A 25,543-nucleotide genomic window follows, 5' to 3' on the forward strand; every position below is an offset into this window, starting at 1 on the left:
TTTATCTTTGCTTCTGTTAATGTGGCTTATTACATTTATTGATTTTCGTATGTTGAACTACCCCTGCCTTCCTGGGATGAAGCCTACTTGGTCGTGATGAATAATCTTTTTGATGTGTTGTTGAATTTGGTTTGCCATTATTTTGTTGAGGATTTTTGCGTCAGTGTTCACTAAGGAGATTGGCCTATAGTTCTCCTTTTTGGAGGTGTCTTTGCCTGGTTTTGGGATAAGTGTAATACTGGCTTCATAAGATGTGTTAGGCAGATTTCCCTCCCTTTCTATTTCATGGAACAGTTTAAGGAGGGTTGGTATCAGTTCTTCTTTAAAGGTCTGATAGAATTCAGCAGAGAATCCATCATTTTGGCTATTGTAAGGGAGCTGCAATAAACGTGTATCTCTCTTGTATAGTGATTTACACTCCTTTGGATACATGCCCAAGAGTGGTATGGTGGAGTCATAAGGTAAGGCTGTTTTTTAGCATTTTGAGACACTGCCATGCCTTTTTCTTAATGATTGCCAATCTGGCTGGGGCCAGATGGAGTCTTTGTGCAGTTTTGAGTTGCATGTTCCTTTATGAGTAAGGATGATGAACATGCCTTTCTGTATTTATTAGCCATTTGAATTTCGTCTGAGGGCTGTCTATAGTTTCATTTGCCCATTTTTAAGTTGGATTATTTGTTCTTTTGCTACTTGGTGTTTTTAGCTCTTTATATATTCTGGGTATTAATCCCTTATGTGTTGAATAGCTGGTGAAGATTTTCTCCCACTCTGTGGTGTACCTCTTTTTTTTTGAAGTGCAGCAAAGTTTTAACTTGATGCAGTTCCATTAGACAATTCTTGCTCTCATTTCCTGGGCAATTGAAGTCCTAGTCAGAAAACAAATATATGAATCTTCCAGAGTCTTCCTGTAGTCGTTTCAGGGTTGTAGGTCTTAGTGTTGAGATCTTTTGTGCATTTAGAGTTGATTTTCATTCAGGGTGAGAGATGGTCTGGTTTCAGTCTTCTGTCTGTAAACAGTCACTTTCCCCAGCACTAGCTTGTGTTTTGATATAGGGTCTTGCCAACTTTTTCGGCTGGGCTGGCCTTGAATTTCAATCTTCCCATTTTCTACTTCCCACATAGCTGGGATTCCAGTTGTTTAACACCATGCCTGGCCATGTTGTCATGCCCCTTTAACCTGAAAGATTGATTGAGTTTTACCCTTCAGTCCGTCTGCAATGAAAATAGTGCATTAATGTTTTAAATTGTATGTTTATGTGTCTTCCTGAATATTCCATAATTTTTCTTCACAAAAATGTTGCTACATTATTTCTCGCCTAAGTATTAATACATGTCAGAGTAGTACTGTGCGTTGTGGCCTTTCATGTTTTTTTAAAAACAAACAAACAAACCACCTTTTTAAAAAAATCTGTTGTAATGCTTTCAGGGGACTTGAATTCTGCTTGACCTCATGTCATTGCTGTTGTTTTTCTCGTTTAGTCTAGTATTCCTATTCCCAATTTTATCCTTTTGCCTCTGCTAAGTAATTTGATTTCAGATGTGCCTCATAGAAAAATGATACATTTAGGACTTGCATTGTGAGCCATGTTGGAAATTGCATTCTTGTAATAGGTAGGTTAATCCCATTTGTACTTAACTAATAATTTCCTTTTCCGTATTGTGAAAATCTTTTACAGTTGCAAGTATAATGTAGTGTCTGCTATGTTTTTTCTCTAGACGTTCACATTTTCACCTTACTTTATATACAGAATTTCTTTTGGTTTTGGGAGGGTTTTGTATTTTGTTGTAGTGATTAGCTTTGTACTTACTGAGATATATTAAATACTTGTAGGGCAGTTGTTAATATGGTGGATAAGAGACACCCAGTGCTTTCCTGTGCTAGTCTAATCTGAAACAAAGTCACCAGGTTTGTGACTCTGAGTGTTGGGTGACCTAGAAAAGCAAGGGAGGGAAACAGTAAACGGTAGACAGAAACCATATGGAAACCAGAACTATGGAGCTTTAGATTTGTAAAAGAAATAACGAACCTTAAAAAACAGTGAAACTGGGGTTTTAGACCACTGGCCCAAGCTCCAGAGGTTCCACGTGTCAGGTCCAGCCAGTTGCTGCAGTACACCAAGTAGAGGAGACAAGTAATGGTGAAGGTCAGAGAAAGGAGGTTTATCACGTGGCAGGGGACCCTTCAGCCCATTTTCCTGGTACAGACATGAACTTTTGGTTCAAATAGAAAAAACATTAGAGCAGGGGGTATGTGGCATGCATAGTTAAACAGTCGCAGTCACAAGGGGTGACCTGGTCATCTTTTTTGGGAGGGTTCTGGAGAAGTTGCTATTGCTGTCGTGACTTGAGGGGAGCAGTGTGGTCAGGATAAGCAAGTCATTGTTGCCTGGCAGGTGGTCTCTTCCTTTCCTAGGGGTCAGTTTCTTCCATCTCTTCTTGTAAAGTTGCTGTCCTTTCTGGATTCTAAGGTGGCTGCAAGATGAATGTCTCAAAGCAAAGGCAGATACAAAAATGGAGGTAGGGATGTCAAGCTTTTCTCCTGCTTTTAGTTAGTTTATGGACCCCAGGAAAGGAGTCATTCTCCCCCCTCTCCCCGCCAATAGCAAAAGTAGCTTGTAAGTACCTGTTGCAATAGCAAAAGTAGCTTGTAAGTACCTGTTGCAAGAGCACTGAGCAAAGTAGTAGGAAAGAGGGAAAATCCCCCAAGTGGGGCCACAAAGAAAGGAAAAAGCAAGCATCAGGAAAAGTCCTCAGAGTTTAAAAACATAAGGCTTAAGATGGGATGTCTTCGCATCTCGGAGCAAGCCAGTGCTAGTGCAAGGTTCGCTAACACTTCCCAGCTTGGTTGCTGGTGAAGTGGGGGGAAGTCATTGCAGGAGGTGTCTTTGTCAAACGTTTTGGATGGGGAAAGCAGAAGATTCTGCTTTTTTTGCATTCCAAACCCCAAAGAACACTCCCGTGTACAGGTGTAGCAAGCAGCCACCTGAGAGTCTGGGTGGATCCAGCTGTGGATGCAAGGAGAAAATACCAGATGGTGGCTCTGTGCTCTGCTAAGATTAGGGAAGCTAGCTATGAGATGAGGCTAGGCACTCAGCATCAACCGTAGCCTCCATTGCTTCCCCCAGGTGGTACAAACTGCTTCGATTTGACTGCTTTTTTGTACACTTTCAGAGGGCTGGAGAGTTTGGTGAGCAGCAGATGCATCTCAGGAATTTCTCACAGTAAGCCAGCATGCACAGTGTGCACGTCGGGGTTGGGATGCCTCAACAGAGTGCTTAGGCGGTGTTGGTGAGAGCAGTTTAAGACAGGAACTCATCCCAGCAGGGAAGACAAGAGGCAGAGAGAGACAAGGGAGAGAGGGGAGAAGAGGGAGGGAGAGAAGGAAGACAGACAGAGGAGGCTGCCCAGCAACAAAATATACTTCAGGACAAGCCTGGCTTATGAGAGAAAATACGTGGTATTTATCATTCGCAGTCTGGTTTATTTCAATTCAGGTGATGAGTTCTAGCTCCATCATTTCTCCTGCAAACAATATAATTTTACATTTATTTATTTGTTTATTTATTAGCAATACTGGAGTTTGTCGGCCACCATGGGGGTTTCCTACTGCTTTTGCTCAGTGCCTCTGTAACAGAGAGGGAGGGAGGTAGAGAAGAGGGGGGAAATACAGAGTGGGGAGGGGGAGGAAAGGAGAGGAATTGAGAGAGAGGGAGAAGGTGAGAAGTTGGGAGGGAGGGATGGATACAGATGGCGAGAAAGGGGGGGAGAGAGGAAGGGAAAGAGGGAGGGGAAAGGGAGGGGGAGAGGGAAGGATTGAGTCAGATGTGGGAAAGGGGACAGGGAGAGGGAGGGATGGAAGGAAGGAGACAGATGTGGGAAAGGGGACAGGGAGAGGGAGGGATGGAAGGAGAGGGACAGACAAGGAGTAAGATGAGAGAGAGTGATGGAGAGAGGAGGAAGGAGGGAGGGGGAAAATGAGGGGGCCAGAGGAGAGATGGAAAGGGAGAGGTAGAGAGGGAGGGAGATAGAAGGTGGGAGGGAAGAATAGAGACAAGAGGGGAAGGGGGAGGGAAGGTGAGATGGAGGGTGAAGGAGAGAGGAGCAGGAAGGATGAGCCAGAGAAGGAGGGAGAGAAGGACAGGGGGAGGAAGCAGAGGAGAGGAGAGGAGGGGGAGGGATATGTGGGAGGAAGAGCGAGGAGAGGGAGGGAAGGAGAGATGGAGAGAGACAGACTGAGGGTGGGAAAGAGGAAGGGAAACCGAAAAAGAGGGAGAGAGGGAAGGAGAAACAGAGAGAGAGAGAAAGAGAGGGAGCACTGGAGTACTCAAGTTCAGAGCCTTGAACTTGCTAGTCAGGAGATCTGTAACTTAAGGCACATCCCAGTGTCTCCCCTGACTTTTTAATTTATTTTTGCTTTAGTTCTTTTTCAGGTAAGTTCTTTTAACTTTTTGCCTGGAACCAGTATCCTCAGACTAGTATCCTCCTACCTGCAACCTCCTGCATAGCTGAGAGTATAGGTGTGTGTTGAGGTGGGGGTCTTGCTACCTCTTTGCCCAGGCTGGCCTTAAGCCAGGCTCCTCCTGATCTCTTTCTCCCAAGTAGCTGGGATTGCTACTAGTAGTAGTAGTAGGCGTGAGCCACTGTGTCTGGTCCCTTCACTCTTCCTTATGTCTGAATAATACTCCATTGTGTCTATGTGCCACGTTTTCTTTATTCATTCACCAGTTGATGGGGAACTAGGTTGATTCCACACCTTGGGTATTGTGAATAGGGAGTGCCACTGTAAACATGGGGTGTGCTGAGTTTTCAAGGCAGTATAGCTCTCACTCTCTTTTCCCTCTAGGCTGTGTGTGTGGGGGGGTGGCGGGGCATGGGGAGAGAGAGAGAGAGAGAGAGACACTCAGGTCTGAGAATCTGGGGTCATTCTCCATTCCGCTGTCACCTTGAACCAATCGTTCCCCTTTAAACCCTGTTTCTAATCAGTAAATTACACATAAATAAAAATATTTAATTGGACAGCAAATAGATCAACAACTGTGTGAATCTTTTTCCTTGTTCCCACAGTCAACTCCTGTTTGAGGATTCTGTCTCAGGAATGTTTATCCGAAGTGTTGCCTGAAGTTGCTTATCATTTCATCTCATTCTCCCTGTTTTCCACAACTCAGAGACAACATGAAGTGTTTCCGGGAGTTGCTTATCATTTCCTCTCAGTCTCCCTGTATCTCACTAGCAGGTGAGCACAAACAGGCCATGTTGTCACCCATGCAAGTCATGCACAGCAAGAGCCATGTCTGTGTGCATGCAGCAAATCCAGGTACTTTCTGAAGGCCCTCCAAGGGTAAGAAAGAAAAGAAAGGGGAGGCTTGGAAGAAGAGATGCAGGAAGCAAATAAGGTAGTCCAGGAGTGTCTGGAAGCTTCTGAACACACACACGAGTAATGCATGCCCAAATTAAATGTGACTGTCTGGTTCTTGCAACAGATGTATTTTAGTACTACTAGTGACAAGCACTGACAGAAAAGATGGAGACACTGGCTTCACATGGTACAAGCTTTGCTGTGGATAACAAATAATTAAAGCTCAACTAAAGCAAGCCAGGCTGTGTCAGTGGCAAGTCTATGCAGAAGTCAAACAGTGTTGGGTTGGGGTGGCGGAGTGGCTCAAGTGGTAGAGTGCCTGCCTAGCAAGCCCAAGGCCTGAGTTCAGACCCAAACCAACCAACCAAACAAACCCAAAACAAAAAGCAGCATAGGGGTAGAGAGCAAAGGGATCCCCTTTGGATAAGGTAGTCTTGAAGGCTGAGTGGGGGGTGACATCTGAGCTGGGGGTCAGCAGAATGAGAAGTTGGCCAGCAGTGTGCTTCAAAGTCATGTTTGTGTTAGTTTGCCAAGGCTGTCAGAAACAGAGACTACAAAAATTTTTCTTAAAAGGTTAAAAATATGCTCGTTATCTCACAGTTCTGAAGATCAGAAGTCTAAAATGAAGAGTTGGCAGGTCCATGCTTTCCCTCTGAATGTGTAGGGAAGGATCTGTTGTAAGCCTTTCTCTTAGCACCGGTGGTGCCTTGGCTTGTGGCATTGTTCTTCCAGTCTTTCCGTGGTGCTCTCCCTGTGTGTCAGGAACATTAAGTGAAATGCTTGGTTTTAATCTAACGACTTACTTACCATTTAAGAGGGTGTACGGTAGTGAAGATTCCAGATGACCGTAAGTACAGTTTGGTGCTGCTGTCTTCACCCGTGCTTTGTATGAAGCCAGGAATCTCACAACTTAAGTGTTTTTGTAGCGTTGGTGCAAATACCAGCATGGGGAAAAGGGCAGATAGCATCTTGGTATTATGGAAGTACTTTTGACTTCATCTATCACTGGAAAGGGTCTTGAGGCCATGCTTTAAGGGGCTGTACGTTCACATAAATACTTGAAACTCCTAGAAATTGGTCATCAATAAATAGCTCCTGACATCTACAGGAGAAGAACAAACCAGATAACCAGTGCACAAGAGTATTCATGAAGAGGTTATGTGCACAGATAACATAATTATACACGTGGCTACGTTCTGAATGCTGTCAGGTAGCTCTCACGATACACAGGAAAATCAGAAGAGGCAGCAGAAAGGAAGTGACAGCAAAAAAGATGAAAGTGCTACTAAATACCGAGCCACATGAATGAATCCCTGAAGTGTTTTAGAGCAAGGAAGCTAACCCCCAGAGAAGTCCGCATTACTAAGGGGTACCACAGAACATGCAAACTTGTCTTGATGGCCAGCGGCAGAATACAGAGCACTTGTCTTGGGGTAGGGTTGAGTAACGCTTGGGGTAAAGACTTTGGGGATGTGGCTCAGTCAGAGAGTATGTTTAAAAAAATTATCACTAGGTACACTTGAAGTTGTGTGCATTTGCCCCGAGTAAATCTCATGCCCCACTGAAAACAAAAAACTTGTCTCATGGAGTCATACATGGAGGGAGGGACTGAGGGTGTCTTATGACTGGCAGTGGGCACGTAGGAGCTTACTGGGTTTATATTGTTCCTTGTGTCCTTAGAGTCATGATCACGTAGGTATATGCACGTTAGTCACAACTGGAGCAACGTTTTTAAAAGAAAATGAAGTTGGGTAACTTGTACAACATTGTTGGAGACTTGAGAAGTAATCTGAATGCTCACATGCCTGGAGTGATGCCAAAGCCACAAAACAGATGTAGAGTCTGGTGTCCCTCTCACCATCCCTGTGAAGCAGCAAGAGCCCTTAAGACAGTGTGTTTCTCACAACACTTCCATAGTTTGAATTCACACATGAAGGGTCGGAATGCCTGGACTTACGTAACATGACTCTGTCCAAATAGCAGTGGAGGATTGATATTTAGGATTGGATTGCTATTTAGGTAGGATAGTAGGACTCATGCATGCTATTGCAATTTGTACAGAGATTGTATATGATGTGCACATGTGTGCATCATGAGGTGTGATGAGTAGCCACATGTGACATTTGTCCTCTACTTAATGCCAAGTATGTCCATTCATAAGGGAGACTTGGGCTGGGTGTGGTGGCACATGCCTGGAATACCAGCACTTAGGGGAGGCTGAGGCAGAAGGATCAAAAGTTGGAGGTCACCCTAGGCTACATAGTGAAACCCTGTCTCCAGAAACAAAGCAAAACAGACTTGGAATTTTTAATGCCAAATTTTATAGTTAACTTTGGAATGATTGTATGGCAAAGACAGTGTAGAATAGTGTTAGACAATTAACTTACATGGAAAGACAAGTTTTTTTTTTTTTTTTTTTTCAACAGTCTGTTGTACCTTTCTTAAGCTTCACCAGGAATCCTTGACCATGAAATACTCTGGCTGGGTGTCAGTGGCTCACGGCTGTAATCCTACCTACTTGGGAAGCTGAGATTGGGAGAATTGAGGTTTGAGGCCAGCCTTGGCAAACAGTTCTCCAGAGCCCATCTCCAAAATAAAACAGCAAAATTGACCAGAGGTGTTACTCAAGTGGTAGAGAGCCTGCTTTGCAAGTGGGAAGCCGTGAGTTCAAATCCCAGTATCTCTCTCTCTCTCTCTCTGTCCCCCCAGCTCTAGCACGCACGGTCTCTCTCTGTCTCTCTCTCTCTCTCTCTCTCTCTCTCACAAACACACACACACGCACACACACACACACAGCGCGAGAGAGAATGAGAATGAAAGTCTTAGTAGAACAAACAACAGGGTTCAAAATTTCCTGCACTTTGATAAAGTGAGCTGTGTAGCTTAAGTAGCCTTCTAATCGGTTTAATGTGCAATTATGCAGCAGTGTTGGAACTACCTTCCCAGTCTATCTTTGGAGTAAAGCAAAGGTGATGACAGAACTTCCATGTCTTTAGAATTCTCCTGATGTTTTTGTCATATAAACGTACTTACGTGTAATTTAATGTCAGAATCAAGTCAGAAGATTACAGGAGTTCAGCAAATAGTTCATGTCTGAGATTTATGAGAACAGCCACCAGACAGTGTATGCATATTACTAGATTTGTAGCGATTAATAAGAGAAATAGGTATGTTCCAGAAGCGATTTCTGTTGAGGCTCAGGTGTGTGTATTCATGTGACACAGTCTGTCGTTTATGTAATAGGTGTCTTCAATGTTAACACCTTTTATTCGCCTTACTGCATAAGGAAAAAAAATAAGAAACTAGTGTTTCTTGCTTCATTTGTATAATGTTAATTGGCAGTGATTGCTTTAAAGGTAAGTAAATATAAGAATATTTCATCATTTTCACTTTTATATCATTATCTTCATTTTTTGTGTTGAAACTCATGTTCTGGCTTAAAGAAGTATTCCTTTGGCCCCTCCCCAGTACTGGGGATTGAATGTAAGGCGTCCTGCATGCCAGGTGAATGTTCTGCTACTCGAGTCACACCTCCAGCTCTTTTGTTTGTGTTTTGTTTTTGAGAAAGGGTCTCTGCCAGTTTCGCCTGGACACACCTCAAACTCTTGATCCTTCTGCCTTTGTCTCCCTGGGATTTCGGGTGTACTCCGTCACACCGGTTTCGTGTTTCATTTGACTTGATTGTTTTCTAAGGCGTGAGGTTTACATTGAGGTTCCTTTTTCTTTTTTGCCGGTGGCTCTCCATTTGTCAGAAGACCGTCTTTCCTCCATTGGGGTTGGTTTTGAATCTTGGCCAAAAATCACTCAGTGGTATTATATTTTTATTTTTAATTGCAGTTTTTACATTGTTTGTGGAAGTATAACTGATTTGTGTATTTGTCTGTTGATCCTGTGACCTTGTTGAGCTGACTCATTTGTTGAGTTTCTTGAGACTGTTTGAGATTTTGTAAGTAGGCAATTATGTTATCTGCAAGTAGATTCAGTTTTGTTTTTCCTTCCTGACATACATGTCATTTATTTATTTTCACAGTACTGGGGATCAAACCCAGGACTTGGTAGGCAAGCCCTCTACTGCTTGAACTGTGCCCCAGCCCTTTTGCTTTTACTTTGTTTTTTGAGATAGGGTCTTGCTAACTTTGCCCACTCTGACTTCACACTGGCATCCTTCAATCTGTGCCTCTACAGTAGCTGGGATTACAGGGACAAGGCACCTCTTCCAGCCTTTTTGTTTTGTTTCTTTTTTTTTTGAGATAGGGTTTTCCCTGCATTTCACAGGCTGGCCTCCAACTCATAGTGTGATCCCAGGCTGACTTCAGACTCCTGAACCTCCTGCTTCTTCCTTCTCCAGTGCTTGGATTACAGGTGTACGCCATCCAATCCAGCTCCATTTTGGGATTATCAGCTTTTTAAGGAGCACACCCTGTGTTCCATGAGGCAAAAAAGAAAACCCAGGGAATTCACTCACCTACTTCATTGTGAGTTGGGTCTTAGGTTCCCTCATTGGTTTACTTGTTCACTCGACCTTTCAGAGTCTTATGAGACACGTACAGGCATAGGTATATACATACACATACTATACACACACACACACACACACACACACGTATTTATATATAAATATGTGTACTGTGTATACCACAGATACATAGATAACAACATATATAAGTCATTTATGTATATTACATGTTTTTTTAGAGAACGTCTTGCTGTGCAGACCAGGTTGGGACACCACCAAGCCCAGTGTGTTATTGAGACTCTCCTATGACAAAGTACCTGACAGAAACAATTTACAGGAGGAAAGATTTATTTTGGCTCATGGCTTCAGAGATTTTGGCCCATGGTCACCTGGCCCCATTGTTGCATGTCTGAGGTGAGGCTGAAAGTATGGAGGGTGGGGGGAGATCAGGGCAGAGCCAAGCTTCGTGCCTCCTGTGGCTAGGAAGCAGAGAGAGAGTACCAGAGGGCAAGGGGGCTGGGACAGGATGCACGCTTCAAAGGCATGTTCTCAGAAACCTGTTGGCTGGTGCTGGGTATATTCAGGGAGTGTTCACTCTCCACCCACCACCTCCCCCACCCACCCCTTTACTGCCCCATCTCTGGAAACTCCCCACAGGCACACTCAGAAGTGTGTTTTACTAATCTCGTAGACGTCTCTCAGCCCAGTCGAGTTGGCCAACTTTATTCTTTTTCATTTACTTTACTCGTAACCTTACAGTATTTTATCCCACATTCTTAATCTAATTTGACGCTTGCATCATTTTTTTTTCTTGTCACACTGTTCACTATTTGTTCAACCTAATCTGTTCAGTTCCCCTTTTTCCTTTTCTTTTCCGTTCTCTTATATTGAAGCCAGGACCTCACATGTGCTGAATGGTTGCTCTGTCATAGCATAACACCTGTTTTTCATGACTAAGCTTCAACTTTGAAACACTCATTTATGACAACATTTAATAATGTTTATTGAGCCAAGTTAAATAAGGTTCTGAGAGCTAGAGATAATACATTAGTGTCATGTTGGCAGAAAATGTCTTGTGTCATGAGATGTCAGGACATCTACAGGAGGATTCCTTCTGTAGATCACTGATTCCAACTCTTTCCTTACGTGGGTATAGTTTGAACACATGTATTTTGGAAGGATGGTAGCAATAGGTGTTTTGGGAGTCCAAAAGCATACCCTGTTCCAACCCCAGCCATCCCAGATGGCTGAGTGAATGAATCTTGTTAGGGATTTGGTTCATAACACTGGAAGTGTTGTACAGTCTTTGCTATAGATGCTGCTTTTGTCAGCAAATATTTTTTTTTTTCCTTTTTGGCAGCACTGGGGTTTGAATTTGGGGCCTCAAGCTTGCTAGGTAGGCGCTCTTTACTGCTTGAGCCACTCCACCGGGCCTTCAGTGCTGCTGCTTAAAAGTTGTACAGGTGGTATCCACAAAGCTTTATAGCTGTGCTCTAGGTAAAGGACTGGTAAGTAGAGAGCAGGTTCTCTCAGGGAAAGGGTTTGCCAGCCACATCAGAAAATGGAAAAGACATTTTATTTTGGAAGAAGCACAGGAATAATCAGTACATATCAGTGAGCTGGTATAAAGACTCTGGTGGTACTGCTAGAAGTTTTACTGTGTACATCATTTGCAAATCAACTGACAACTAGTAAAGAGACCCTGGTAGTTGTTGCTTAAAGTGGTAAACAGGTGTTATGTTAGTTGCAGTAAGTTAAAAATCATTCCACCTCTATTGAACACTACTGTGACCTAGCGTTTTAAGAAAGATCATGGGGAAGAGCACAGATTAAAAAATAATAATTGAGTGCCATGAGATGTGTGTCATTTTGGGGAGTGCGAGCAGATTTTAGGGGGTTTAGGTCAGTATTCAGTAAACGTTGAAAAGGGATTTGTGAATGTGGAAGGCCCTGTCCTAGGTCAGTACTGGGTGTCCAAGACAGACAAGGAAACCAACACGGTAGACCAAAAACACCTCCTAGAAGAAGTGGTATCTGTCTTGAGAAGGGTAAAGTAGTACTTAAGTAGGTGTTAGCGTTTGAATATGAAACGTTCTCAACAGGCCTCTATGTTGTACACTGGTGACGCTCTTTTCGGTGATGGTAGAAACTTAGGGAGGGTGGGTCTAGATGGAGGAAGGAGGTCACTAGGCTCACCTCCTTGGCGGCTGTATCTTGTCCTGGGTTCCTCTTTCTCACCCTCTGCTTCCTGTCCACTTTTAGGTGAAGAAGCCTCTGCCACATGCCCCTGCTCCCATGATGCTGTGCCTCACCACAGGTCCAGAAACAGCAGCGCCACAGTGATGGACTGAATCCCCTGGAAGTGTGAGCCAAAATGAACCCTTCCTTCTCAGTGCTGTTCTCTTAGGTACTGTGGTTGTCCTGACACAACGTCCTAACTAATACAGTGGGCAAAGGAGAGAGGGCGTTTAACCCCAGGGAGGAAACAGACAAAAGTCACAAGATGGGAATGGGTGTGCTAGAAGGAGTTTGCCTGAATGTAGCTCCAGATGAGCAGTGGTGGAACAGATAGACAAGCTGCAAAGTACAGAGATGCCAGATCTTGACGGAATTTGTTAGCCATGTGAGGATCTTGGCTCAGAACCTAAACAGTGTTAAATGCAGGCACAAGGAATTAACTTTGTCCTGGGATGGAGCAGGGTACCAATATGATAAAAGAGTGCATTAGAAAACATGAAAGGTCATCTCTGGTGAAAGGAACTGAAAGGCACAAACCAGCTGGAATGCCTCATTCCAAAGAAACTGGCCCTTGTTACTACCAGTTGTTAAAATTCTCTTCCTGATTTATACCCTCCTTAGTCCCTTGTCAGACTAGTTTATATCTCTAATTTTCCTCGCTGCAGTTTTCTTTGCTCTCATTATTTCTTTATTTTAAAAAATAGCTCTACTTAGTTAGACGGGTGTGTGACCCATTTCCTGTCAAATGACTAAGAAGATCATATGTTAAAGGATGAATAGTACAGTGGTCTGCATTGAAATAAAACACCATCTTACTCTTGAATTTTCTGAAAAATAAGGAAAGAGAAGCCACAATGGTGGACATATAGTTTTATTGTTCACATAAGAGAATTACAGGCACATTTTACGTATTTGTCAGCCGAAATTCATCCTGCAAAATCTGCTACTCGCTTGCTAGACTGTTGTTAGGAAGATGTTGCTGTAATGAAGATGTTTGATCTTCATATTTATCAGTTGAATTTGAATGTGAGGCAGCAGATGTATCAGTTATTGTGAGCACTGGGTACCGTGGGTTGCCTGCTGTTAGCTGGTTAGACTCGGAAACCTCACTGGTTGATAGGTCAGGATATCTAATTGGGAAAGTAGAAGGCACCATCATTAGTCCAGAAAACATGTTCTCTAAGTTAGGTAGGATGTAGTATTTAGAAGAAGAAGTTGTAACGAAATTCAAATTCACAATGTGGGCACTTGCCTGAGTATATAGCTGCCCAGTGAGTGCCTATGAAAAGAGGTGAACGATTGAAAATTGGATGCTGATCTGTGACACTTTGTTCTGATGGTTTAGCTGAAATTGATGGAGGAGAAAAGTCACTTGTCCTTAGGTCGGTTGTGTTAGCAATTCTGTGACTGGTAGAAGGCTTCTTTATCAGAGGCACACTGAAATTTGTAGAGGTTGAAAATAAACTTTCTCTACTAGCTTCATCAGCTAAACCAGAATTATGGTTATCCGCATTTCCCCCTGCTCTTAGGTGCTTCTTGTGGGGATCTGGAACTAATGGAGCAGTTACTGGAGAAGTATTTTTAATCCCAACTCTTCGTTTCATTCTTACTAAAAGCTGGGGACAGCCTCGTTTAAAATTTGGGTTACGATAGAACTGTAACTGAAACCAAAGGACAATGTTACTTAGTGACATTTTATAACCAAGAGACAGTAACAAGCCTACTGTATGAAATCACAGATTTTAGTTTCAGCCCATGCAGTGAATCTCATTAACCTACTTGAACCTCTTAGTATGTACTTACTGGGAAACCGGCATTCAAATATGATCGTTCTTCAAGTGACTATACATGCTGTATATTTGTAGTACAGTCAGTACAACTGTTACTGAATCCCTTTATCCAGAGTTCACTGGTTAGGGTCAAATTTGCTAGCAAAATCTCTTAAAACCCTAAATGTTTAATGCTCAGTGTGTCCTTAGTTTGCAAATTAATTTGAAAAAGTTGATTTTAACATTAATATCATATACTTTCCAAATTTGGTGTTACTCCATGTAATAACACATGAATTGACGTACAAAATAAAATCACATAATTAGTACATAATTAGTAAGTGAGGAAATGTAAATGAATACCTTGTTTAAGGTAGAGACTTCTTTTTCTTCTGCCAGGAAGTCGGCTAGAGAAGCAGATCTTTGAAAATTTTTCCGCATTTTACTAAATCCATAAAGATTAAGCTGTCGAACAAAACTTTTCATAATGTCAGTTTCAAATATTCTGAAAGGAGCCTTTCTTTCCAAAATTTCTTTCTTAAAGAGTTCCTCGTTAATCACTATAGAAGTGCCATCTTCATCCCACCAAATAGACTTAAATTTGTCACTGTGTACTATTTTCCAAAGTTTTTTGGGAAAAGTCAGGGAAAGAAAGTCATTGTCGTCATCTGGTTCAGAGACACAAAAAGTGAGACGTGGTCTTTTTATCAGGGAACCCTGAGACAGAGCCTGAAAAGCCTTTTCCTCAATAATAGACCTTAAATCTGAGTCCTCAGTGGATGTGTGACCACACAATGAAGATGTGACGGGGGTCTCTGAACCAGTGGACTCATCCTTGGGAGAACCATCTGGAGGTTCTAAAGATACCTGTGCCATCTCAAGTAAATTTTTCCTTAGCTACGCTTATCTGCATGGTTTTGAACACTGCAGCTTCACAAATGCTGCGCCAGTAGATCTGCACAGACTCACCTAATCCATCATAATGGTTCCCAAGCTGAGCAGCTATGACATCATAAGATGACTTCTGTCTCCTAGCAATTAATGTCTAACATTCAGCCTAGTAGTTCCTTCCCACTGTGAAATCAATCCACTTAAAGTAAAATATAGACTGGTGACTTAACATGGTGTGTAAGAAAGATATTTTCAGTATCTCTTTCCCACAGAATCTTTCTGATGAGTCAGTCAGTCTCTCCAGTCTTTTCAGTCCCTCAAATGTAAGTTATTTTCTCCCTTGCATACACTCTTAGTAGGCTGGGGTGAGGAACACAGGGTCAGACTATTGAACGATACCAGGAAAACGAAACAAAACAAAAACAGTGAAATGCATGATTTAAAAAGCTCTGTTACTGTGGTGCACAGGCCTCTCCTCCCAGCTTTGCTGGAGAGCAGAGGCTATGCCTGAGGCTGGTGCCAGGAAAAGGTGCAAAATGCTGTCTGAAAAACTAAAAGCAAAAAGGGCTGGGGTGAGCGGGGGGAGGCGGTGTGTGTGTGGCTTAAGTGATAGAGCACTTGCCTTGACTTAAGTCCCCAGTACCTGCAAAAGAGAAGAAGGAAAGGAAAAACACCATCAGTCTGAAACTGCAATCTGTGCAGAGGCTGCATAATATGGTGGGTCATAGAGCTAGAGAGCAGGTCAGTGGTTTCCTGACTTCCGGGGTCGGAGAAAACAAAATTTTAATGGGTAGGGGTTTTTAACTGGGTGATGGAGATATTTAAGAATTGCAGAGTGGTGATGACTGTGCATCATTGTGAATATACTAAATGCCACTAAATCGCACACTTTAAAATGGGTAATTTTTATATTACGTGAGTTTTACCTTAAAATTTTAGGGAGCTGAGGGGCTGGCCGTGTTGGTTCTTGCCTGTAATCCCCGCTGTTTGGGAGTTGGAGATTGGCCGGAACCTGATTTGAGGCCTGCCTGGGCAAAGTTGCTAGCAAGAGCCTCACCTCGACAGATAAACCAGGCGTGGTGGTATCCACCTGTTACCCCACAGGTAGGAGGATTGCAGTCCAGGCCGGCTCAGGCAAAAGCCTGAGACCCCCCTGTGAAAAACAACTAAAGCCTGAAGGGCTGGGGGTAGGACTCAAGTGGTAGAGCTCCTGCCTAGCAAGGGCGAGGTTCTGACTTCAATTTCCAGTACTGCCTCCACCCCCAAACTTCAGGTACTGGGCCTAGGGTTTATAGCTTAATGGTAGAGAGCTTGCGTATTATGTGCAAGGCCCTGAGTTCAGTCTCTTACCCCTGCAGACAACCTCAACGACAATAACAAAAATCCCCTGAAAGAAAGACAAAATCGTTTATAGTTAAAACAAAGCAGAATTAGTTTGCAGAATAAAAGTCCAATAGAGAGGGATATGTTTGACAGAGAACAGTAGAATGTTCTTTAGATTCTAGACAGGAATCGAGTCCAGCTGGGACCTGTACTTGGAGGTAGAAGTCCTAGATTCAAATCCCAGGCCACATTGTGAGGCTCCTGTGACCTGTAAGGAGTAGTTTAAGCATTTGTTTCCTGTCTTCTTCTGAGGTTGTATTCTGGTTGCTCTCCCTTGCTGTTTCCTCCTGCCCTAATCCCTTCTCTGCTTTCACTGTGCCCGAGTGTGTCTGATCTCTAAATTTATCATCCAGGCTCCCTGAGCAGTTAAGATGGGCCAGTGGGAAGCATTAGCAGATCAGAAGGTAATGGGAAAGAGGAACAAGGCCTATTTTCTCTCTCCTTGAACTCAACCTTGCGCATAGTCCCTCCTGGACAGATGCAGTTCTCACAGATTCAGAAGTATTTCCTAGGTGTTGTTGAGAGCTCCTCAGTATTGCTGTTCTCTTGAGTCCCTCACCATCCCTTCCTGTTTTCCTTAACCCTCTGCACCTCTGTACCAGCTTCACTAGGGTCTGATCTTTGAACCCAGTATGCTGATGATTATTCCTGCTGAGATCCAACTGGTAATTGATTATGCATTGATTCTGATAATTATATGTGCAATATTATATGTGCATTTTATAGTTTTCAAGGCAGTAACTACGTGTAGATTCTTACTGTATTTAATTGGATGCCTTTAAGACAATAAACTTTATTGTGTGTCGTTAAGGTATACAGTCTGAAGGATGATATGAGGTACATTGTGGATGGTTTTGTGATGCATAATACTAACATCCAGTATTGCACGTAGTTGCATCAGCACACGGTTGCTGGTTTCTTTTTTAGCAAGGTCAACTAAAAATCTGGTCATCATGAATCCCAAATGCACAGCAGATTTATTTTCTGTAGTCCTGAGGGTACACATCACTTGTCTCATCCTTTGATTGGTGATTGTTTCCTTTGCTGTGCAGATACTTGTTCTGGTGTAGTTGCAGTAAGTTTATTTTTGCTTTACAGCCTGAACTTTTGGTATGATACCCAAGAGACATTGCCAAGGCCAGCGTCAAGGAAATTTTCCCCTGTGTTTGCTTCTAGTAGTGTTTTTGGTTTTCGGCTGTTACCGTTACTTTTAGGTGTATCTGGTTAGTTTTGTTTTGTTTTGTCTTTTGCAGTTACTGGGGTTGAACTCAAGAGACTCAGGCTTGCGGAGCGAGGGCTCTGCCTCCTGAACCACTCTGTTTTCTTTGTTGTGTTTGGGGTAGGGTCTGTTTTCATTGGTTTGGCATGTGGAAATCCGGTTTTTCCAAGAACATTTATTGGAACTGTACATTCTTCATTGGTTCTTTTTTGAGGGGTTTGAACTAAGGGCTTGCACGTGCTGGGCAGGTGCTACTACTAAGAGCCAACTTCCCAGCCATTATTACTTGTGTTAGTTTTTTCAAGTTTTCAAGTAGGGTTTCCTGTTTTTGCCTTGGGCTGGCGTCAGACCACGATGCTCCTACCTATACCTTCCCACGTAGTCGGGATTATAGGGGTTTGCCACCATGCCTGGTTTATTGGTGGGTAAGGCACAAGGCTGAGGTGCGATCTTCTTGAGGTCTGGCTTCTGGGTAGCTGGTTCATCAACTCTTGTGGGTGCCATTATCAAAAAGCAGTTGACCCGGTATGTTTTGGATTGATTTATGGGTTCCCTTTTCTGTTTGTATTTTGTGTTACCGAGTTGAACATGCTTTATACGTTCCCGGCTCTCATGGGTTCACCAATATCCCTTTTGAATTTTATTCTTTCCTGGTTTCTTGTGTTTGTGGAGACTGTGTGAAACACTCACTAATTGTCTTCTGCAGTGTAGGTTTGTGTACATGAACTTCTTTAGCTTATCCTTTCTCCTGGAAGGTTTTTGTTTCTCCATCAAAATTGAAGGATAGCATTGCGGGATATAATATTCTTTAGTTTGCCGTAATTCTCTCTCAGAGCACGACATACTATTTCATGATTTCCCAGCTTTTAGGGTTTGTGCTGACAGCTTTGAGGTGATTGTTACATATTTATGTTTGTATGCAAGCTGCCATTTTTCCTTTGCAGCTTTCTTTCTGTATGCTTTCTTTGTTCTTCAGTCTTGGCATTTTAATTATATGATGTGAAGTTGTTGTTTTCTGGTCATGAGGGACTTTGTCTATATTATTATCTAGATTTGGGATATTTTCTGCTATGATTTTTTTTTTTCCCCCTTGGTGATAAAGTCCTCCGTCTCTGATATTCTTTCTTCTGCTTGGTCTTGTCTGGTAATATTACGGCTCATACTGTTTTTTATTTGATTTATGGAGGGCTTCATTTCTAACATTTCTACTTATGTTTTTGGTTTTCTTTCCCCTACCCCCCCCCTTTTTTTTTCCTTCTTTTTAATTTGCATTACCTTGCTGAATTTCTCATCCATGTTGCCAACTTTCTTGTCTAGGTCTTAAATTCATTTGCTAACTTCATTTATCTGTTTATTTGAATAATTTTTAACAGTAGACTTCTGACTTACCTATCTGTTATTTCATGCAGTTTATTGCCCTTGGATTTAGTGGTTGAGTTGTTGAGTGGTTTGGGCTTAGTTTTTTGTATTTAAATTTCTGTGCTGTGGTTTACTCATCTGTTGGCCTGGGTTTCTCTTGTACTTCCTCAGTTAGGTAGGGGAACCTACTGCAGTAACAAGGTCAACAATTCAGATTTTTCTTGTTTCTTTTGTTTTTTTGCAGTTCTGGGGTTTGAAGTCAGGGCCTCACACTTGCTTGGCAGGCGCTTTACCACTTGAGCCACTCAACCAGCATAAACCAGATACTGTAGTAAGCAAGAAACAATTGGGAACCCTTACCTAGGTTGTATGCAAACAAAACTCTGGTTCCTAAGGGATGATCTGGGATCTTAACACTGGTTGAACATGGAAGAATTGGGAATTGAGTAATGTAAGGGATGGAGGTGGGAAAAGGAGAGAAGTACAAAAATAGGGATGGGGAATTAGGTATAGGAAATAATGGTATGATGAGCACAGTATGGTTATAACAGAAATAAAGAATGGTTTGGAAATAAGGGAAAAAACAAACACAGCAAAAAAAAAAAAAGTGAAACTTAATAAGAAAAAATTGTGACAGAAGACAAATTTTTTTTTTTTAAAGGAACAAAACAAATTTTGCTTTAAAGGTTACATTTCTCACCGAAGAGAAGTTGTGATAGTGCTTGGATTATGTCTCAGTGTCCAGCATTCCAGCATTGTCCTTCAGTCTTTGGTTCACAAACATCTGTCCCTATTGTGGTTAGAGGTGTTCCTCTAGCTAGTGATTTGCACTCTGAAGGCTCTCTTGGTATAGATGCTATGGGAACAGGTTCAGACGGGTGGGGTTTCACTTCTGGAGGCTTCTGGCCTGCCAGGCAGGTTTTTCCAGGACAGAGGTTTTTCCAGGAAAGAGGTATTTCCTGTAGCTTCAGGTGCCAGCAGAGTTTCACAACCTGGTTGGAACAGGGAGGGAGGGGGGGATCACCTAGGGGCTCCTGGGTGGCACACTCTAGGGCAATCAATTCTCTTTAACAAAGCATTTTGCTGTTGAATAGTCCAGAGGTCTGAGTGGATATGGCTCTCATTTGTGAGTGGGGTTGTACCCAACAGGTAGCAGTGGAGTGACATACTCTGCCTAAGATTCATGCTACCCACTCTGCTCCGACGTTCACCACTGGAGCCCTTCAGTTGCGCGGAGCACACAGCTCTCACCTGCCTCACTCACATAGCTTAGTGTCTGTGAAGAATCTAAATCCCTGGCAGGTGGTTGTGTTCACACGGGTCTCAGCTGGTGGCTGTCTCTGGTTCCCTTTCTCACCCTAGGAGGGTTGAGTTGGACTTTGGACATTATGGAGATTTTCTCTGATGCATGTGATTTTTGTTACTTTTGTTACCGGCAATCTGGGGGTGGCGTCAGGCTCTTGTCTGGAATTGGGATTGATCGGAGAAAAAAGGGAGTGTGGGGCAAAGGAGGGTTGAACGTGAAAGTAACTCCTGCAGGAGACAAATGGTCGTCTGGACCTGCACAGCCGGAGAGTACGGTCCTGTGGGATCTTACTTGGCTTTTATGTGGTTTGCGCCAGGCTGGTGGGAGAAACCTGGGCGGTTCTGTGGGTGGTGTTAGGGTGATTAGCAGATTTGATTGACAGCCAGATGCTGTAGCACTGATTTCTGACTGCGCATGCCCCTCCCCGTAATTCACTCTTAAGTGTATATACATGAGAGGCAAATAATATTCGTGCAGTCGTAAGTAGGGAAAAACACTTAAAAGGTTAGGAAGGGTGCCAGGTGGGCTACAGCGAGCGGCACGTGCCTTCAGAACTAGTTTGAGCCGGCTACTCCCCTTCTCCACTTTGCAGGATGCAGACGCAGGGGTCCACAAGAACTGAAGCGTTAACCACGAAAGGGGGGGCATTTCTAAGGGGTTGGGGTTCAGGGGGTGGATCCGTGCCAAACCTTCACCTTCAAAACCTGCCAGTCTTCACCTTACAACCCTGTGTGCTTTGTTCCGAAGCGCTTCCTCTCTCCAGAATATAGTCTCTCCTTAATTACCTTGACTTGTCTCCTTCTTGGAGTGAAAAGAGCAGATAGTTGCGTCGTACCTACCAACCTTAACCTCTTAACAATACCTGGCTTACTGACTGAGATGATGGTTCCATTAACACTTTTTTTTTTGGCCTGAGGTGTCCTCAAAATCATGATCCTCTTCATCTCTGCCTCAGAAGTAGTCAAGATTACATGCATGAGCCACTATGCCCAGCTACTTCCTATCTTTTTAATGGCCATGGGATCTCTGTAGTGGCATCTTTCATTTCTAGTATTAATCAGCCCCATCTTTTCAAATGACTAGGTTTTTGTTTTACCGACTTTCTGTGCTGATTTTTTTTTAAATTAGTTTGACTTGTGTCCTAATTGACATTTATTAGGACTTGATTTACTCCTTTAGAAGTGTTTCTAAGGTTAGAATCTTAGGTTGTTGGTTTTAATAATTTCGTATTTAATATATGTACTTGATGCTATAAATTTCCCTGTAAGCACCACTTCCTACAAATTTTGATAAATTAGGTTTTATTTTGATCAAAATATTTATTTTCTCTTGACATTTCTTCTTTGATTTATGTACTATTCACAAGTGTGTTGTTCAGTCTTTACATAGTTTGAGCCTTTTAAGGTTTCAGTTAGTGATTTCTGGTTTAATCTTTCTGTGGTGTGAGTGTGGATGTTCATAATATCTGTTGCTTTAAATTTACTAATGAATGTTTTATGGCCCAGAAGTGGTCTTTCTTGGTGAATGTTGCATGTGTGCTTGAAAGAATATGTACTGGACTGGTGTTGAATGAAGTAATTTACCAGTATTAATTATATGCAGTTGGTTGATGGTGGTGGTGTGTTCAACCCTAATTTTCTGTCTGCTGGAGCTATTCATTTCTGATAAAAAGAGATATTGAAGTAGCCACCTATAATAGCAGCTTCATCTATTTCTTCTTGCATTTCTACCAGTTTTGCTTCATGGTTGCCTCAAACTCTGTTGTGTGGCACAGCAATGTCAGAATTCTTAGAAGTACTTGGATAATTGCTTTTATACAATGCCCCCCTCTATAACTTTTACAATTTTGCTTTGCTTGAAATCTCCTCAGTGTGAAATTAATAGAGCTACCCTGCCTTTCTTCAGCTTGTGTCAGCACGGTGAGCTTTTTCCATTGTTTTATCGTTGATCTGCACATATGAAGTGTATGTAAAGTCCTTTGTGTAGACCATGCAGAGTGCAGTCTGTTTTCTAGCCAGAAAATCTTTGACTTTTTGGTTTGTTTTTGTTGTTGGCGGTACTGGGGTTTGAACTCAAGGTGCTCTACCAGTTGAGTCACTCCGGCAGCATATTTTGAGCACGGACACTTAAAGTGATATAAAGTGATACACGTGGATTAATTTCTACCTTATTTGTTACTGTGTTTTGTTGGCTTGGTAACCTTGTCTTGAGTCCCTATTTTTGTCTTCTGCTCCTTTAACCTTTTTGTTTTACTGGGGTGTATTGCGTATGACACCATATTTCTCTGTTTTGCAGAAATTATACTTCTTTGAAAAACTTTTCAAAGTGGTTGCCTGAAATTTGAAATACACATATACAACTAATCTAAGTTCACTTTTAAATGTACTATACCACTTCAAAAGTATAGTGCAAGTGCCTAACGTAGCAAAATATTTCTGATTCCTCCTTCCTGTCCCTTGTGTCACTTTCATTTATTTCACTTGCACATAACTGTGATCATTGAATATATTCTTATTATTATTAGTTTAGGTAAATTTCTTAAATCAGTTAAGTTATTTTTTTCCCTTCTCTCTGACAAGTGTCTTTTTAGCATTTCTTGCCCAGTGTCTGGTTAGAATTCCTTTTAATTTGTAAATTAAAGGTAGAAGATTATCATCCTTGTACTTCTGCTTCCCTTTGAAAGGACAATTGACAAGATGTAAGTTGTAGTTTAGTGTGTATTTGCTCTCTTGGCACATTTATTATATTGCTCCTGGGTCTTCTTGCTTGTGTGATTCCTGAGAATAAGACATAGATGCTTTTTTATAGGCAAAGTGTTTTTATGCCTTGCATTAAGGTTTTTTTCTCCTGTTTGTTTTGAATGTATTTCCAGGTACAGTTTCCTCATTTCTTTTGGCAGCTGTTATGCCAAGGTCTCTACCCATCCTGATCTGTGACTGGGTTTCTGATCATTGAAATTCTCTCTGCAAACCTTGTGTGTGTGTACTTTCTGTTCCTTCTTCTATTACCGTTACAGGATTTTGCTCTCTGTGTAATTGTCTTATACTTCTCAGATATTCATTCTGCTTTTTTAAAGTTTTGCACTCTTTATTTGGAGGGAGGAGACAGGGTCATGCTATGATCAGACTGGCCTTGAACTCACTGTGAAGCCCCAGCTGGCCTTGAACTTGTGCTTCTCCTGCCCCAGCATTGTTTGTTTGGTAGGACTGGTGTTTGAAGTCAGGGCTTCACGCTGGCAAAGTAGGCCCTCTACCACTTGAGCCATACTTTCTGTCTGTTTTGCTCTGGTTATTTTGGAGATGAGCTCTCTTGCCAGGGCTGCCCTCAAACAGTGACCCTCCCAATCTCAGCCTTCCGAGTAGGCAGGATCACAGGCATGAGCCACCACTGATCAGTTTCTTTCCCTTTCCTCTCCACACTTTCCCAATCCCTTTTTCTCCTTCCACAGACCTAACAGTGCCGTCTTTTATTTCGTTTCACTTTTGCTAAAAATTCACATGTCAGAGGAAACATGTGGTAACTATTCTCCAGTGTGGCTTCTATGAGCTAACATGATGTTCTGCAGTTCCATGCACTTTCCCCCAGTGACATAATTTCTTTCTTCCTTATGGCTGAATAATACGTCTCCGTGTACTTACATACCATGTGGTTTTTGACCCACTTTGAGTCAATTTTTGCACAGGGTGAGAGACAGAATTCTAGTTTCAGTCTTCTACATGTGTGTGTATTCACTTTTCCCAGGACCACTTCCTAAAGAGGCCCTTTCCTCCCAGTGTATGTCATGGCTACACGCTGCAGCTGCATGTATGTACTTCTGGATCTTCTATTCCATTGGTTTGTCTGTTTTTGTACAAGTACCATGCTCTGGATTATAGTTTCAAGTCAGGAATTGGGATAGCTCTTGCAGGGGCTGTTTGTGCATAGTACTGCTTTAGCTCCTCAGCGTCTCAGTCTCATATTTCCAGATGAATTTTGGGATTGTTTTCTATTTCTGTGAAGAATGTCACTAGAATTTTGATGGGGATTGCATTGAGTCTCTAGAATATATTTAGTAATGTTGTTACCAGGGCCTGGGAGTCATGTTAGGCTCTTATATGGAGTCATAAAAAAGAATTAATCCAAGAGATAAGGAGTGTGGGGCAAAACAGCAAAGTTTATTGAAAGCAGAAGGTGAAAGTAATGCTATGAAGGGAGAACAGATCAAGAGCACTGTGGTCGGGGATCTGTCTGGCTTTTTTTTTTTTTTTTTTTTTGCGGCACTGGTGTTTGAGCTTGGGGCCTATACCTTGAGCCACTCCACCAAGCCCTTTGTGTGTGTGTGTGTGTGTGTCTGTGTGTCTGTGTGTCTGTGTGTCTCTGTGTGTCTGTGTGTCTTTTTTCCAAGACAGGGTCTTGAGAACCATTTGCCCCAGCTGGCTTTACCTTGAGCCACTCCACCAAGCCCTTTGTGTGTGTGTGTGTGTGTCTGTGTGTGTGTGTGTGTCTCTGTGTGTTTTTTCCAAGACAGGGTCTTGAGAACCATTTGCCCCAGCTGGCTTTACCTTGAGCCACTCCACCAAGCCCTTTGTGTGTGTGTGTGTGTGTGTCTGTGTGTGTTTTTTCCAAGACAGGGTCTTGAGAACCATTTGCCCCAGCTGGCTTTACCTTGAGCCACTCCACCAAGCCCTTTGTGTGTGTGTGTGTGTGTGTGTGTGTCTGTGTGTCTGTGTGTGTATGTGTGTCTGTGTGTGTTTTTTCCAAGACAGGGTCTTGAGAACCATTTGCCCCAGCTGGCTTTACCTTGAGCCACTCCACCAAGCCCTTTGTGTGTGTGTGTGTGTGTGTGTCTGTGTGTGTTTTTTCCAAGACAGGGTCTTGAGAACCATTTGCCCCAGCTGGCTTTACCTTGAGCCACTCCACCAAGCCCTGTGTGTCTGTGTGTCTGTGTGTGTTTTTTCCAAGACAGGGTCTTGAGAACCATTTGCCCCAGCTGGCTTTGAACCTCAATTTTCCTGATCTCTGCCTCCTGAGTAGCTAGGATTATAGCTGTGAGCCAATGGTGCTTGGCTACTCTCTGGCTTCTACTTGGTTCAGATCAGGCTGGCAGGAGAAACCTGGGTGGAATTAAGGTAATTAGCAGATTTGTTTGACAGCCAAATGTTACAGTAACTAACTTCTGTCTGCACATGTCCCTCACCATAATTCACTTCTGTTATAAGTGTATGCATGAGATAGAAGTAATATTCATGAAGCCTTACGTAGGAAAAACACTTCAAAGGTTACCTGCCTTCACTCTGCACCCCTTCCCCACTTTGTATGATGCAGGGGACAAGAACTGAAGTGTTAACCATGAAAGTGTGACCTGTGGGTCATCTGGGCGAGGTTTGGATCTTATCTCCCCTGCCAGTCTTCATAGTAAACCTGTATTCCTTGGACTGTTACATCAGTATGGCTGTTTACACTTTAGAAATTCTGCCAGTCCATGAATGTGAGAGGTCTTTTGATTCTCTAGTATCTTCTTCAGTTTCTATGTTTGGTGCTTCGTACTTGGCCTTGTAGTGATCTTTGATAATGTTTTTAAGTTTAT

General features: G+C 42.6%; 1 protein-coding gene and 1 pseudogene across 48 annotated transcripts in view; one reads left to right on the forward strand and one right to left on the reverse strand.

Moving 5' to 3' along the window:
• LOC141419803 (uncharacterized) overlaps nucleotides 1–25,543 on the forward strand; it is a 632,676-nt gene that overhangs the window by 35,654 nt on the left and 571,479 nt on the right. For 9 of the 48 annotated variants that reach the window (XM_074063493.1, XM_074063494.1, XM_074063487.1 and 6 more), the window contains exons 9-11: nucleotides 5,065–5,233; nucleotides 10,052–10,226; nucleotides 12,075–12,176. In XM_074063493.1, the coding sequence (XP_073919594.1) occupies nucleotides 5,065–5,233; nucleotides 10,052–10,121 (239 nt within the window). In that variant the 3' untranslated portion in view covers nucleotides 10,122–10,226; nucleotides 12,075–12,176. Of the gene's footprint in view, nucleotides 1–5,064; nucleotides 5,234–7,782; nucleotides 8,018–9,704; nucleotides 9,832–10,051; nucleotides 10,227–12,074; nucleotides 12,220–25,543 lie in introns of those variants that run through there. The other 39 variants (XM_074063511.1, XM_074063515.1, XM_074063513.1 and 36 more) reach the window with 25 other exon arrangements.
• Nucleotides 12,914–14,695, reverse strand: LOC141419815 (heat shock transcription factor, Y-linked-like; annotated as a pseudogene).

The sequence above is a fragment of the Castor canadensis genome, chromosome X, assembly GCF_047511655.1.
Source record: "Castor canadensis chromosome X, mCasCan1.hap1v2, whole genome shotgun sequence".
Lineage (NCBI taxonomy): Eukaryota > Metazoa > Chordata > Mammalia > Rodentia > Castoridae > Castor > Castor canadensis.